This window comes from Palaemon carinicauda, chromosome 44 (genome assembly GCF_036898095.1).
Source record: "Palaemon carinicauda isolate YSFRI2023 chromosome 44, ASM3689809v2, whole genome shotgun sequence".
Taxonomy (NCBI): domain Eukaryota; kingdom Metazoa; phylum Arthropoda; class Malacostraca; order Decapoda; family Palaemonidae; genus Palaemon; species Palaemon carinicauda.
In genome coordinates, this window is record NC_090768.1 from 42,338,111 (window position 1) to 42,353,047 (window position 14,937).

General features: G+C 42.3%; 1 protein-coding gene across 1 annotated transcript in view; it reads right to left on the reverse strand.

Annotated features, from left to right (window-relative positions):
- LOC137634489 (uncharacterized) overlaps window positions 1–14,905 on the reverse strand; it is a 55,400-nt gene extending 40,495 nt beyond the window's left edge. Inside the window, 1 exon segment of the mRNA XM_068366911.1 lies at window positions 13,218–14,905. Within this exon segment, the coding sequence (XP_068223012.1) occupies window positions 13,218–14,791 (1,574 nt within the window). The 5' untranslated portion in view covers window positions 14,792–14,905.
- Window positions 14,906–14,937: the final 32 nt, after the last annotated feature.

The window sequence follows — 14,937 nt, forward strand, 5'->3', positions numbered from 1 at the left end:
AAGCACTGGCTCTTTGGCAAGAGCTGGTGCATTGGATCTGAGACCGCAACTGCACAGAGGGCGCAGGAAAGCACGGAAGAGCGCTGGTGAACAGGCAAGCACTGGCTTTTTGTTAAAAGTTGGCGCATTGGCGAGTGCAAGTGAGCAGGAGGGTGCTGGATATGAGAGCGCAGGTGAGCACTGGCGTGCAGTAAGGCACTGTGTAGTTTTGTGCAGCCTCCAATGAATGCGCCGAAGTGTGTGACTGGTTGCGCATTGGCGCGCGCATAAGAGTACTATAGGCGCGTGCGGGAGACCGGTGGCGCGCGGCCGGAAGAGTCTGAAAGACCGGTGACACGCACGGAAGCCAATTGGCGCGCGTGGAGGACTGCTGGTGCGCGCGCGCGCGCGGAGGACTGCTGGTGCTCGTGCGCGGAGGCAATGGTGAGCATGACAATGATTGCAGGAGAGAGCTGGTGATCCACAGAAGAGTCCAGGACCGAAGTCCAAGGACTAACTGTAGCGTTAGGTTGCGCTGGTAGGTCGGCAGGTCAGCTGGCAGGATGACCAGAAACTGGGATGAGCCCTTTGGAAGGGAAAACATCCATGATGGAGACCATAAAAGGTCCACAGAAGAGTCCAGGACCGAAGTCCTGGGACTAACAGCGGCGTAAGGTTGCGTTGGTAAATCGGCAGGTCAGCTGGCAGGATGATCAGGAACTGGGATGTGCTCTTTGGAAGAGCGAACATCCACTGATGGTGACCGTAAAAGGTCCACGGAAGAGTTCAGGACCGAAGGCCAAGAACTAACAGCGGCATAAGGTTGCATTGGTAGATCGGCAGGTCAGCTGGCAGGACGATCAGGAACTGGGATGTGCCCTTTGGAAGGACGAATATCCACCGATGGCAACCGTGAAAGGTCCATAGAAGAGTCCAGGACTGAAGTCCACAGATTAAGCTGCAGCGCAAGGTTGCACTGGTAGGTCTGCTGGTAGGATGATCAGGAACTGAAGACGCCCATGAGAGCCGGTGGACCAGCAAGCTGGCCTTAGCAGTGCTACTCCGAAGAGGTGTCTCTATGAGTGGCCTCTCTCGCGAACGAGAGAGGTGAACACTTCGTAGGAGAGACTTGCCTAAGACTGTGCTCTGCCCCTGAAGGAAGAGAGACTCAGCAAGGGGGGAGAGTAGTCTGGGCGAAGACAGCAATAGCAGTCGGAGTCTGTGAAGAGATTTAAGAAGCAGGCAGTTTTCCCTCGTAAGGGGGAAACAACCTTCCTCGAAGATGAAGTGCTGATCAGGTGTTGCCACGGGCGTACTTCTGAGAGAAGGGATGACGCCCATGAGGGCCGGTGGATCAGCAAACTGACCTTTAACAGTAGCGATCCTCCGAAGAGGAGTCTCTGAGTGTCCTCTCTCGCGAACGAGAGAGGTGAATACTTTGTAGAAGAGACTTGCCTAAGACTGTGCCTCGCCCCTGAAGGAAGAGAGACTCAGCAAGGGGGGAAAGTAGTCAGGGCGAAGGCAGCAACAGCAGTGTGGGAAGTTCTCCCTCGGAAGGGAGAAACAACATCACATCTGAGGAGGAAACTTTCTCTTGGAAGGGAAAGTTGTCCAACCCCTGGAGACGAAGCTCCTGGTTAGCATTCTAAGATGATCTGAAGTGCTGGTCATGTTGTCACGGGCGTACTTCTAAGAGAAGGGATGACGCCCATGACGACATCCTCTGAGGGACGGCAGTGATAGCAGATTCCCCGGGCATGAACAGAACAACTCTGCTTCGTCGGCACTCTTAGTCGAACAAAGAAAACTGCATAGTTAACTGAGAAAAAAATAAAATTAATTATTCAACAGAAAATTCCCTAGGGAGGAACTCCAAAGAGGATCCCCTAGGGAACAACATAAAAATAAGTACATGTACTGTGCCCTCCCTTTCCCAGTCGACATCCACAGGAGAAGGGGGAGCAGAGTAACTGTAATAAAAACCAGAATTACAAATATTTTAATCAGCTAAGAATATTGACTAATAGTGAGAACCAGTGTTCCCAACAGAGAAAAGCTGAAAAGTTAAAATTACAATTATAATTTCAATAAAAATAATTGAGACAAACAATCGGAAGCGCAACCTAACCCACGAAAGGTGCTCTTCCCAATAGTACACTGTTGTTGAAAGGTGAACGACCTTGAGAAGAGAGACCGTAGTCAAATCTCCGAGAGGCCACATTCCCTTCGCTCAGTAATCCATGTTTCCCGTAGGAAAAGGGAAAAGGCGAAGACAATAGTTGAATGAGGAGGGTCCAGGCGATGACGATTTCCCTGCGGCGCCCGAGTTAACGGTTATATGCTGATGGGAAGACCGATGGACCAGAGAGGGAGAGGTCGTTCCCCATGAAGTGGAAGTGTGCTCCCCTTGTTCCGGTGCTAATGTATGCAAGTGTCGTTATCATATATGTATCACACGCACAGCACAAACACTGAAAAGGAAACTTACCACATTTCTATACATATATATATACATAAGCATTAAGAATGTTTTCATATATATATACAGTATATAAGAAAAAGTAAGTTAAAAGACAAAAACTAATGGCAGTCCAGAATAGGCGAGGAGGAAGAGCGGAAACGACTGCTCTCCATCCGAGCCAAAAGTAAAGTGAGCTAAATCACAGGTGTGTGAACGAGTGTGGTAGCAGGCTACCCTCCCTACACCCCCCCCCCCAACTAGCGGTGTGGGTAGTCAACCCTCGCTAAATTTTAATGGCTCGTCATTTCAGCTCCGCCGAAAGTACAAACCCTAATAAATAGCGTGGTTTGTATTCCAGTTACGGAAAAAAGCCGAATTTCAACTACACAAAGTAGGAGGAGGTTTTGAAACAAATGGTACTTTAATATTGAAATCTATTATTTCTAGACTTACCTCTGAATCATAAACTGTTAACTTGAAATTGTCTGGTTGACAACCTCATAGAACTAAAAAACTCAACAATTCTTATCTCTACACTAAAATGGCCAACGCATGGTCTAACCAGGAAGCTACCATCCACATTTACCACAACTCCAGCTCATGGAGATTCTTATAGAGATTTTATATGAATGCTTTTTTCATGTTACTTTATCAATAGCAGTTTAAATAGTTTACTGTACTGCCAGAATACACGGCCTAATTTGAATTTACTACACCTACAAAACAAATCATTATGCTAGATTTGATCAGGTAGACGTTTCCCCTGCTGTTAACTGTCTCAGGATCCAATGATGTCATCCGTTCATGTTCCTTTATTAGTAAGGCTACAAATCGTCAACATAAGGAAGTTGACACATAACTGTAAAAAAAGTTTGCTATTTTTTCACAGACAGCATCACCAGAGGGTTAATAATAGATGCGTCTTGCTAATGAAAATTATAAAATTTTTCATGTTTACTAAAAATAAAATGCGTACAGTAGTCATTGTTAAAAAAAAAAAACAGGAAAAATAAAAAATAAATTTAATCAATTTGTATTTTCCCTAATTACAAACCTGAGACCTTTAATATGAGTAGGACTTCAACAAAGCTGGGAACAGCTGCTTAAACTTTAAATAAGGTGGTAGTAGTAGTAGCTAGGGGTAGCAGGTAAGGACCCATCCATCCACCAGGTAGCATAACCTTAACATAAGTGGTTGAGACAGGCAGAGTAACACAAAAATCTCAGGTTTGTATAGTTAAGAAAAATACAAATTGATTCAAAACATTGAAATTTGTTCTTACACATCATACAAACTTTTGACCTTTAATATGAGATTCATCCCAAGGAAGGGAGAAGTCCCTAAAGCCCATCTGGCTAGTTAGTACGCATTGGTCTTCAGGAAGAGCAACGGTGACGAATCCTGAGCAACTTTTTAACAACCTGGGCATGGATGTGTCGCAGGTGTTTAGTTTAGGTACTACTATCAGGAGACTGGTAGGTGGTCATGGAGTGACCTACATCCGTAAGGCTATTGTTCGAATGTATGGCCATATAAGAAATACAATGCAAACATTTCATCCATCTTCCCCCTCTGGACTGATGGGGAAGACATGATTACGGAACTTATCTGTAAAAATAAGTTACTCTGTTGCAAGGCTGTCCTGCATCTAGCGTCCGATTCTGCACATAACAGAGTGACTACTTCACCCAGAAAGTGAAAAATGGAAGGGACCTGCCAGACATTCTCTCTCTCTTTCAGCCTTAAATCACAACCATTGTCCTATATGAGATGCTACTTGTCCCATGAATGAGATAGGTTTACAAAACCACTACCTCAACATCTCTCTTCTGACCTGAGAGGTAGATTAGGAGTCTAGCACCTATCTGATTCTTATATCAAGTACTGTGCCTCTACTGTATGTATACACTAAAGCAGTGGTTCTTAACCTGTGTTCGATCGAACCCCAGGGGTTCGGTGAAGCAGTCTCTGGGGTTCGGCGGAGGTAACACACCACAAATGATATGAGAGTGGCACTTGCCAAGGTTAAGCCTAGGATTTCTGAAATTGTCTTTGAAAGGCAACAGAAAAAGTTGCATTGATTTGCAATAAGTATTCATTATGTTTCTGTTTTTCAGTGAAGTCCATATTTTGTTGACATATTTAGGTGTAACTTTCTGTTTCTTTTCCTCTTTATTTCATTCACCTATATATATATATATATATATATATATATATATATATATATATATATATATATATATATATATATATATATATATACATATACATATACATATACATATACATATACATATACATATACATATACATACATATATATATATATATATATATATATATATATATATATATATATATATATATATATATATGCATATATATATGTATATATATATTATATATATACATATACTGTATATCTATATCCAACTAAGAAGGGTTCGATGAGTATACATATGACCATTACGGGGTTCAGTACCTCCAACAAGGTTAAGAACCACTGCACTAAAGGTAGCCCTTAATATGTCGACGGTACCTCTAGGCTAGAGATTACGTACTCATTAACTAGTTCTGGATTTGTCTCCTTTCCCTAGAATACTCTCTCAAAGCCCAACACATCCGGTAACGTATAATCAGGAGGGAAATTATGAATCAGCCATGAATGGTCTTCTTTCATGTCTGGAAAACAGTCCCTGGCATCAGAGTAACCGCAGTACATTATACCCTACCTATGGTCGCTGTGGTTGGAAACTGCTAGGCTGAAGCCCACAGCACAAACCAGTAACACTACACAGCAGGACTGGTACCGAGCAGTGATAACTCCTCTTTCTTAAGTACTTAAGAACTTAATTATTAAAAGAAAAGACAGAAGTGGCACCATACACCATTCCTTTTGTTGATCATGGAAGAGTAAGCCATATTTCCATGCTATCTGAGGCCCCTCAGCCAGGGACCCCTAATGACATTTTCTCAATTTGGGATACTGTACTGTACAAACTAAGTATCGGAGAAGGGAGCAATACTCCCTTCTAAAAAAAAAAAGTGAAGGAGGGCATCCACATTCCTTCAACACCTGGGCAACAGCAAGTACACGGCCTTGTGCAGGACTCTGCATCTTCGGACAGCATGCCTACTGGGCCTCAGCACGGTGGTTATTCACGATGCTGCGGCACAGGGCCATGCATCTCCCGCCAGCTTGGCTACCAGAGTAGTTAACTGAGCCAGTGGGCCTCACTGCTAGACAACTGCATAGGGCAGGGGACAAGTCGGGAGTGGTCCACCTCTCCTGAAAGAGAGGCGATGTCATGAAGAGCCCTGCAGGACTTCTTAGGACAGGTTCCCTAAACCTCTTTTTATTAGAAAAATTGTAAGAATTATAAGGGGAAGGGGAAGAAGAAGAGGAGGATAGCTTAACAAGACAGAAGACTCCTCCTCTGAATCTTCTCATTAGTTCATGTTCTGCCCAGATGGACCGATCACCTCATACCAGTGCAAACAGCAATCAATGATTCACTGGTCTTACCTTGTTAACCAACCCAGAAGGTGTATGGCTATGAAAGATCCCTGAAGTAGTTTGAATGAGAACATTGGTAACTGGTACCCCAAACTCACAATAGCTAACTGACCTTACAAGTATTGGTCAGCATGTGAGCTTTATAATGGTTACACAAGGAGTAGCATTAAAGATACCTCTATTAGCCATCATAAGGTGCAATAGATCAGTTCAGATAGGACCATTCACCTCCACCAGATGATCAGATGAAAGGCTGTGTGTGACTGTGACACCAAGCTCACGAACGCTAACAAATTTAATAGTCAGCCAGCGTGTTCTGTACAGTAGATTGTGCTCCAAGAAAAGAAATAATCCTTCATAATGTGATATGAACAAGAAAGGCAAGAGCATACCTTCTCACCCTTCCCTGCCATATGGGGCTAACATTCAGTCCAAGTAGGACCACTCACCTACTCCCGGTGCAACATGAGTAACTGTGACTCAGGCTCGCACTTGTTTCACAGACCCCAAAGGTATCAGTACCATCACGTCCTCCCAAAGGAAGAAAGCAATCACCAAAACTCAAGGACCTTTCAGCAAAAATCTTTCCCACACGAGTACTGTATCTTCTTTGCCATCTTCTCATTGAAGAACTGTCGGAAAAAAGCAATACTGGTAAAGGAGGGAGAGAAAGGATGAACGCTCATTCACCTTGCCAACTATTACTGCTTCAAAGAGGATTCATGGTCTGAACAGCTGATAATGACTGCACCCCTTCTTGAGGAGGAAGCTACAAGAGCTTCCTCTACCACAACACAACCCACTACACTGGGGGGGGGGCGGTTGTCATTAGAAAGTATTGGGAACACTTACTGACACTGCAACACAAGAATCACTAACAGGGGAACACTGGTGCCAGGTGAGTATGCTAGAAGAAACCTTTTTACTATCGGCACCCAGGATAGGGCAAAACTTTGATTGAAATGGGTAACTCTCTCCACAGAGGCAGAGAAAATACCAGGAAGAAAGACAGGCTACGCTAAGTCCATTGTCTTCTTGATCAAAGAGCAAGAACAACACTCCAAGAGAGGGGGCTGTATACAGTTACATGTACCTCTAAACAAAGATGCAAAACATATTGGGCTTAGAAAGCTTGCAACATCATTAGAACAAATTTTACATCACCACATGCGTCTTACCTTTCAGTGAGCTTACACTTACAAGCAGGAGCACTCACAAAAGTATGAAAAAAATAATAAACATCATCTCAAATGAGTGTAAGATAAGATTGTACATTTTGAAAGAGCATAATGGTAAAATACTTTATGTCTTTACCTGTTGCAGTCAAAGACAAAATGAATAAGCAGTGACAGGCGGATAGGAAGGGATTACACCTCGTGTCCTAGCATTAGCCAACTACCTTGTTAACGATTCAATGGTAGTTTCAGGATTTCTAGGATATATCCTTACTTCAAAGGAACAAATGTTTGAATATGCATAGGTCTACAGAACAGTTGTTGGCAAATGCCCAAAGGTAAGTTATACCAGAAATACCGTAATCTTTTCTCTAGTAGTTAGATAAAAATATAATGAATAGCACAAGTAATCTCCCAAATAAACCAGCCCTGAAAAACCAGGTTATTGAGATGGCAAAGGAAGGAAAATTGTCCCTTTAACCCCCAGGCTATTTGGAAATTTCCAACCCTTAACCCCCAGGGGGTTATTTTTTTCCCAGCACATTTTGCAGTATATTTTTTTTAAATTGCTCTAACAGCCTTAATTTTTGTCATAGAGAGGTCAGGTTGGTCTCATTCTCTTGGAAAATGCCTGAATTTTCTTAAAAAATTGTCAAAAATATGAAAAAAATAATCTTTATAGCATTTTTTTGCAAGGACGTACCGGTACGTCCATGGGGGTAAAGGGATGGCTTTTGTGAAACGTACCAGTACGTCCTTTGGGGGTAAAAGGGTTAACTATCAAACAGATCTAAACATACAGTACTACTGTATATGTTTGAAAAAAAATCCCTCAAGATCATACCATACAGGCTTAAAAAAAAAAGGATTAATAATGCACTTGTAACATTCAAAACAAAATAATGATGCTTACATATACAGTATTCCTGTACAGTACAGAAAAAGATGAATCTGTTGTGATAAGTGCAATAACCTCTCCTATTTACCATTGTCCAATCTAAAATGTTATTCAATCCCTTTGTAAGTAGGGAAGATCTGACGTTATCCAACAAATACGTTGGTTCTGGTCATACACTTATGACTTAAGGAATACAGGGCTAGAAAACCCTGAAGCACGTAACTTCCACACTAGAAGGTCTGGCAGGAGTCGGAGATCGCGAACAATCTTCCGAGGGACGGAGAAGCAGCTGCAACGGTCGGTACTCGTCGAGGAGGATCCTCTGCATAGAACGTTGAATGAAGATAAAGACGACCTCGGACAGGAGCCCCATCCTCAGACCTCCGAAGAGGAGTCTCTGATAGTGAACTCCCCCGAGGGGAAGAGTCACTTGCAGGAGAGACCGTTGGCATCAGATGTCCCCGAAGGGAACTGAGCCCTCAGCAACAACAGCAGGAGGAGTCCTCCGAAGAGGAGTCTCTGTGGTGAACTCCGCCCCGGGGGAGAAGCACTCGCAGGAGAGACCGTAGGACTCAGCTGCCCCCCGAAGGGGACTGAGCCTTCAGCAACAACAGCAGAAGGAGACCTCCGAAGAGGAGTCTCTGTGATGAACTCCCCCCCGGGGGAGAAGCACTCGCAGGAGAGACCGTAGGACTCGGCTGCCCCCCGAAGGGGACTGAGCCTTCAGCAACAACAGCAGAAGGAGTCCTCCGAAGAGGAGTCACTATGAGTGTCCTCCCTCGCGAACGAGAGAGGAAACACTTAGTAGAAGAGACTGAAGAAGGAGCCCAAGGGTCGAAGGGTCAGCAAGTGACCTATAAAGAGCAATCCTCCGAAGAGGGGCTCCTGCAGCTGCTCAGCCCCTTGAGCGTAGCTGCAGGTGCGACCGCTCAGCACCAAGAGCATAGTCGCACGAATTCCATGGTCCGAGCTTGCAACCGCTCAGCCCCTTGAGCAGAGTTACAAAAAAGGTCGCTCAGCACCAAGAGCATAACCGCCGGAGGACCAGGAACAAATAATACTAATAATGATTATAATTAAGGTAAGAGAAGTTCCCCCCAGAAGGGAAAAAACTCAAACCTTGGCAGGGAACCTTCCCTCGGAAGGGAAGTTACCCACCCAAGGAGGCGAACCTCCTGAGTGTTCTAAGATGAACTGAAGAGCTGTCAATTGTCACGGGAGAACTTCCAGGAGAAGGAGACACGCCCCTGACGAAATCCTATAGAGGAGGCAGCAACAGCAGACTCCCCAGGCCCCAACAAGACAGCTCTGCTTCGTTGTCACATTAGGCAAACGAAAAACTAGATCGTTAACTGTGAAAACAAAAAGTAATTAGTAAACATTCATTCCTCCGGGAAGACTCCGAAGAGGAATCCCGAGGGAAAAAAAACACAAGACTTACACAACAGGCATGAGCCCTCAACCCCACTTACACTCACGGAAGGGGAGGGGCGGAGAACTGTAACAAAAACATAATTATAACAATATAATTATGTAATTCAATTAAGAATGATCACAAAGTAAGAACGAAAAGCCCCGAAGGGAAGCGTTCTACAAAAAGCTGAAAAGTTAACAAATACAATTAGATTTCATAAAAAAAATAATTGAGATAAAATGTACGGTGAAGCAACTCCACCCGACAAGGGAAGGAAGCTACCGTAGTACGTAGTAAAGGTAGTACCTAGTAAAGGGTGAACGACCTCAAGAGAAAGAGAGAGAGACCGTAGTCAAACTACACTCTCATGTCTCCCCGGCTGAAACCCACATTTCCCGTAGGAAAGGACGCGCAGCGGAGAAACAAATAAGTCCAGCGATGACGACTCCCCACGGCACCCGAAGGAGCCGAAGGACCAAGGAAGAGATCGCGATCCATGAAAATACACCGTGGTGGCCTGACTGCCGGCGGGCTACACGGTGATATCGTACACGACACATACACACCACGAACACTGAAAAGGAAACTTACTGATTTCTATACTGTACTCAAATATATACATAAACATGAAAATATGTTTACATATATATTGAGTATAAGAAAAGTACTGCAAGTAATTAAGTAAAGACAAAACATTAAATGGCTGCCAAGCGAGGACGAAAGACAGACACGTCTGCACATCGTCCGAGCCAAAAGTGAAGTGAGATATTTCACCGGTGTGTGAGGGGGGAGGAGTAGCAAGCTACCCCTCCCCTACCCCTGCTAACTAGCGCGGGGGTAGTTAACCCTCGTTAAAAATCTAATGGCTCGTCAATTTCAGCTACGCCGAAAGTAATACCCTATGTAAATAGCGTGGTTTGTATTTCGGTTACGGAACAAATGTGCAGTAACCTCTTCCCCAATTAGCTAGTCTTAGATGATGGACTGACTTAAACCATAAAACAAAACTAGGACAATGATATCTGAAAACTAGGACAAAAGAGCAGGGGATATCTCAAAATGCTTCAAGTAGTGAACATAACAGCAGCAAATTCATATTCAAAATCTTCAGTTTATCAAGTTCCAGTTAAGATTATTGTTGCTTGCACTCTTATTCTTCTGGGGACATGGAATATGAATATTTCCTGCCCAATATTTTTGAGAAAGTAATCAACAAAGCATATCAAATTTATAATGAAAGTTCCATAAATGTGCCAAACCCTCATACCATATCTTGAAAGTATCAAGATTACAGATCACTTTAAATCAGACAACCGATTTTTCACAATATTCAGAAACTAACAAGAGTTTACTCATTATGTATATTGGTCATATTATTGATTTATCAAATAGTATAGCATATACAATAGAAAGATTTGTTAAAAAAAAGTATGAATCATAGAGCTTCGCCAAATTATCGAGGTTAAGTCTACTGTACATGAATTTTTGGTAGGCTAGTCTACTTTCTAACAAAAAGGTTGAAACTCATTTCCTAAATGTTTTGTATTATTATTATTATTATTTGCTGAGCTACAGCCCTAGTTGGATATGCAGGATACTATAAGCCCGAGCACTCCAACAGGGAAAATAGCTCAGTGAGGAAAGGAAATAAGGAACCTACAAGAAAAGTAATTAACAATTAAAATTAAATATATCAAGAACATAACATTGAAATAAATCTTCATTATATAGACTAAATAACTTTAAAAAAAAAACAAGAGGAATAGAAATAAGATAGAATAGCGTGCCTGAGTGTACCCTCAAGCATGAGAATTCTAACCCAAGATAGTGAAAGACCAAGGTACAGATGCTATGGCACTATCCAAGACAAGAGAACAATGGTTTGATTTTGGAATGTCGTTCTCCTAGATGAGTTGCTTGCTCTAGCTAAAAAGTCTCTTCTACCCTTACCAAGAGGAAAGTAACCACTGAACACTTAAATTACAGTAGTTAACCCTTGAGCGAGGAAGTATTGTTTAGAAATCACAGTGTTGTCAGGTGTATGAGGACAGAGGAGAATATGTAAAGAATAGGCCAGACTACTCGGTGTATGTGTAGAAAAACGGAAAATGACCAGTAACAAGAGAGAAGGGTCCAATTTAGTACTGTCAGGCCAGTCAAAGGACCCAATAACTCTCTAGCATGGGTCGCTGGTGCCTTGGACAACCTACTACCTAGTAAAACAATTTGTATTTAGTACCCTAGCATACATACAAGTAGGGTTTCATTAATAAAACTTATCAAAAAAATGACTGTTGATGTGTAGCCTACTGAACCTAACCTACATTAGGTTAATTCTGAGATTTGGCCTCCCAGGCAAGCCTTTCCTCCCTTCAGTGCCAGATTATAGAGGGTATACAGTACAGTCCTATATAAAAGCTACATGAATGTAAAAACAATAAAGTATATATATATTGATTATAACAGTAATGTAACTGCATCAGGTTCATAATGTGCATAATAAAAACAAAGAATTCCTGATTATGGAGAAACCAAATTCATTACTATCTTATTCTTTAAATTAGGTATAGCTATGATCTAACTCTGAAAAAAAGTCACACCATAAAACCATCAAAGAACAGTACAGTGCACTATCATTTTAACTGATCCTGGAATCTGTATTCAATCTGTCAATAAGTCCTTCAATAAGAAGGCTAAAGACCACAAACAACCTGTAAATAAGTACAGTACTGTACCAACATAATGACTCGCCACCCACAAAGTCACCAGTCTTTGTGTGCAGTCGATTTGCCATCCAATAATAAACCTCAGATATGTGGCAAGTTGATAAGAATTGCTGAAGCTGAAAAATCCATACATAATATGCAATTAAAAAATTCTTCCTAAATTACTTAATTGTTGGGTAGACGACATACTTTTTTTTTTAATAAATAGTTAGCCTAGAAATTGAAATTTTAGCATTTTGTCTGGTAGGCTGAACTGGTCCATTTTGTCCCTACTCGTGACTCCGATCATCTATTAAGAATTCATAAATTACATATACATATATTTTTCAGTTTAGACAAGTCTTCCCTCACCAACTTTCCTCTATGTTGTGGTCTGACATGGGGGTAGAAAGTTGACAGCAAACCTGATAAGGGCAGTGGGACATCCTGTAATAGTAAAATAGTACCCAATGGTACCTCAGTATGGTAAATTCACACTTGACAGCATAATCATTATTAAGCAAGCACATGAGATTTCCAAAATGATAGCAAAAGTTTGAAAAAATTTAAGTTTTAACCCTTTTACCCCCAGGCTTTTTGGAAATTTCCAACCCTTAACCCCCAGGGGATTATTTTTTTCCCAGCACATTTTGCAGTATATTTCTTTTTAAATTGCTCTAAAAGCCTTAATTTTTGTCATAGAGAGGTCATGTTGGTCTCATTCTCTTGGAAAATGCCTGAATTTTCTCAAAAAATTATCAAAAACATGAAAAAAAAAAAATTATAACATTTTTTTGCAAGGACGTACCGGTGCGTCCATGGGGGTAAAGGGATGGCTTTTGTGAAACGTACCAGTACGTCCTTTGGGGGTAAAAGGGTTAATCAACTTAGTGTAAGAAAGATTAAAGGCATCCATAAATCGTAGCTTTCCTAGTCAGATAGGGTAGGGTGGGCTAGGTTCAGACTTAAATCTCAGTTGGGTACCTTTAAAGGATTGGAATGGGTACAGCCTTATCCTAATTCTACTATACCTGTACAGTATCAAAAAATGGGTACCAAAACCCTACCTTTTACATGCACAATCATAATTTTGTTGTGCATTATTTTCTGACTTCTCCTCAGTGGGCATCTGTAACCTTTCCACGTCCAACTTTTCAACTGCCGATGGTACAGGTAACCTTTCCTCCACAGACGTCGCCAACTTTTCACCTTCCACTTCACTCTTACTAGATTCACTGTCTTTTACAACATCACTATTTTCATATTCTTCAGTTTTTGTAACTTCAGAGCTGCAAAGCACCTGATTGACTGGATTTCCTGCCTGAGCATCCATAACTTTTGCTTCTAAGGATAGGGTCTCCAAGGCAGCCAGAGTTTCACCAATATCACTTATAAATTTAGGGCCCTCTTTCTCCAAGGAGTTCGGTAAATTAATGTCCTCTAGATTTTCAATCATGTCTCCAGATTCACACCCTGTCACAGCCCCCTCTCTTGAATTTTCCGCTGACAAATCAATTTCGTACTTTTCCAATTCTGAGTCCCTCCCAGACGACGACGCTTCTTCTGTTGGCTGGGTGTAAGTCGGACTTTCTCTCTCGTCCTGGGAAGTAGTTTTGACAGCTGGGTCTTCCGACTGAACCAATCGTTCTTTGCTTTCTTCTGACAAGATGTTCTCTCTCACTGTACTGGATATGGGCTCCATCAAGTTTGACTTGCTTTCGCTACCACCCTGAGATGTTAATTCCTCCAGTGACTCTACCTCCAGGATTCGTGAATCTGATGGTATTTCTAATATACCCAATCCATTCACAGGATCTAACGCCCTCAATTTTTCAATTGTGCTGCTTGGAACTGTAAGACTTAGCACCTCTAGATTATCTACAACAAATGCATGCGACTGATCAGTGACACCGTCTGACATCTCTGAAGAATTAATGAGTTGTTTAAATAGCTTCCTTTTCTCAGGCCCTATGTAACTTAAGAGATCTGAACCGTGGGTAGAAGCTGCCGATAGCTGGCTCGTCGATGAGGAGGACCCCTCACTGGCTGTGGTCATATTCGAATCAGAATCCGGGGACGAGACTCTCTCATCCTTCATGTTAGTGTAAATGGGTAATACCTGCTCGGGGATTGTATCATCTATATCAACACTTCCACTTTCTAAAGCATCTGGTAAGGAGTCAACAAACTCTAAGCCATTAAGGCCTCCGTCGTCTAAATAGGACGACTGATGTAGAATTTCATTGATGAGCTCAGACACCTCAAAATTAGCCTCGTCGTCGCTTCTTTCATCGTTATTATCACCGTTATATTTATCCAGGTCGAAAGAATTACATATTGAATTGGAAGTCGTCGATGTTATTGTGGGACTGCCCTCTTGGGCCTGACTTAACCCATTCATGAATACTTCTCCGTTCTCCTGGACTTCGCGCGCGTCCTCTAGGTTCATCCTGGATTTGACAGAACTAAAGCTAACACTTGATAAGGAGGGCTCGGATAAACTGGGTTTTTGGAGATCACATTCCTGATTTTCGTGTGACTCTTCTGCCTGTGGCTGCTTGGCAAGCGTCTCCTCCGTGGTTCCACCGCCCACTTCCACTTCACTTCTAGAGGCTACGCTAGCCTCCTTGCACACGTCCATGACTGTGGTGGGGGTATTAAGGCCTTCTACGAAGACCACTTCCTTCTAAAAGGTTAAACTTGGTCAAATTATAACTAAAACTATACAAGTTCGTCAGCGTGTTCTTTCCCGATCGTAAGTGCACACTGAGAAGAATGGTTATTGAT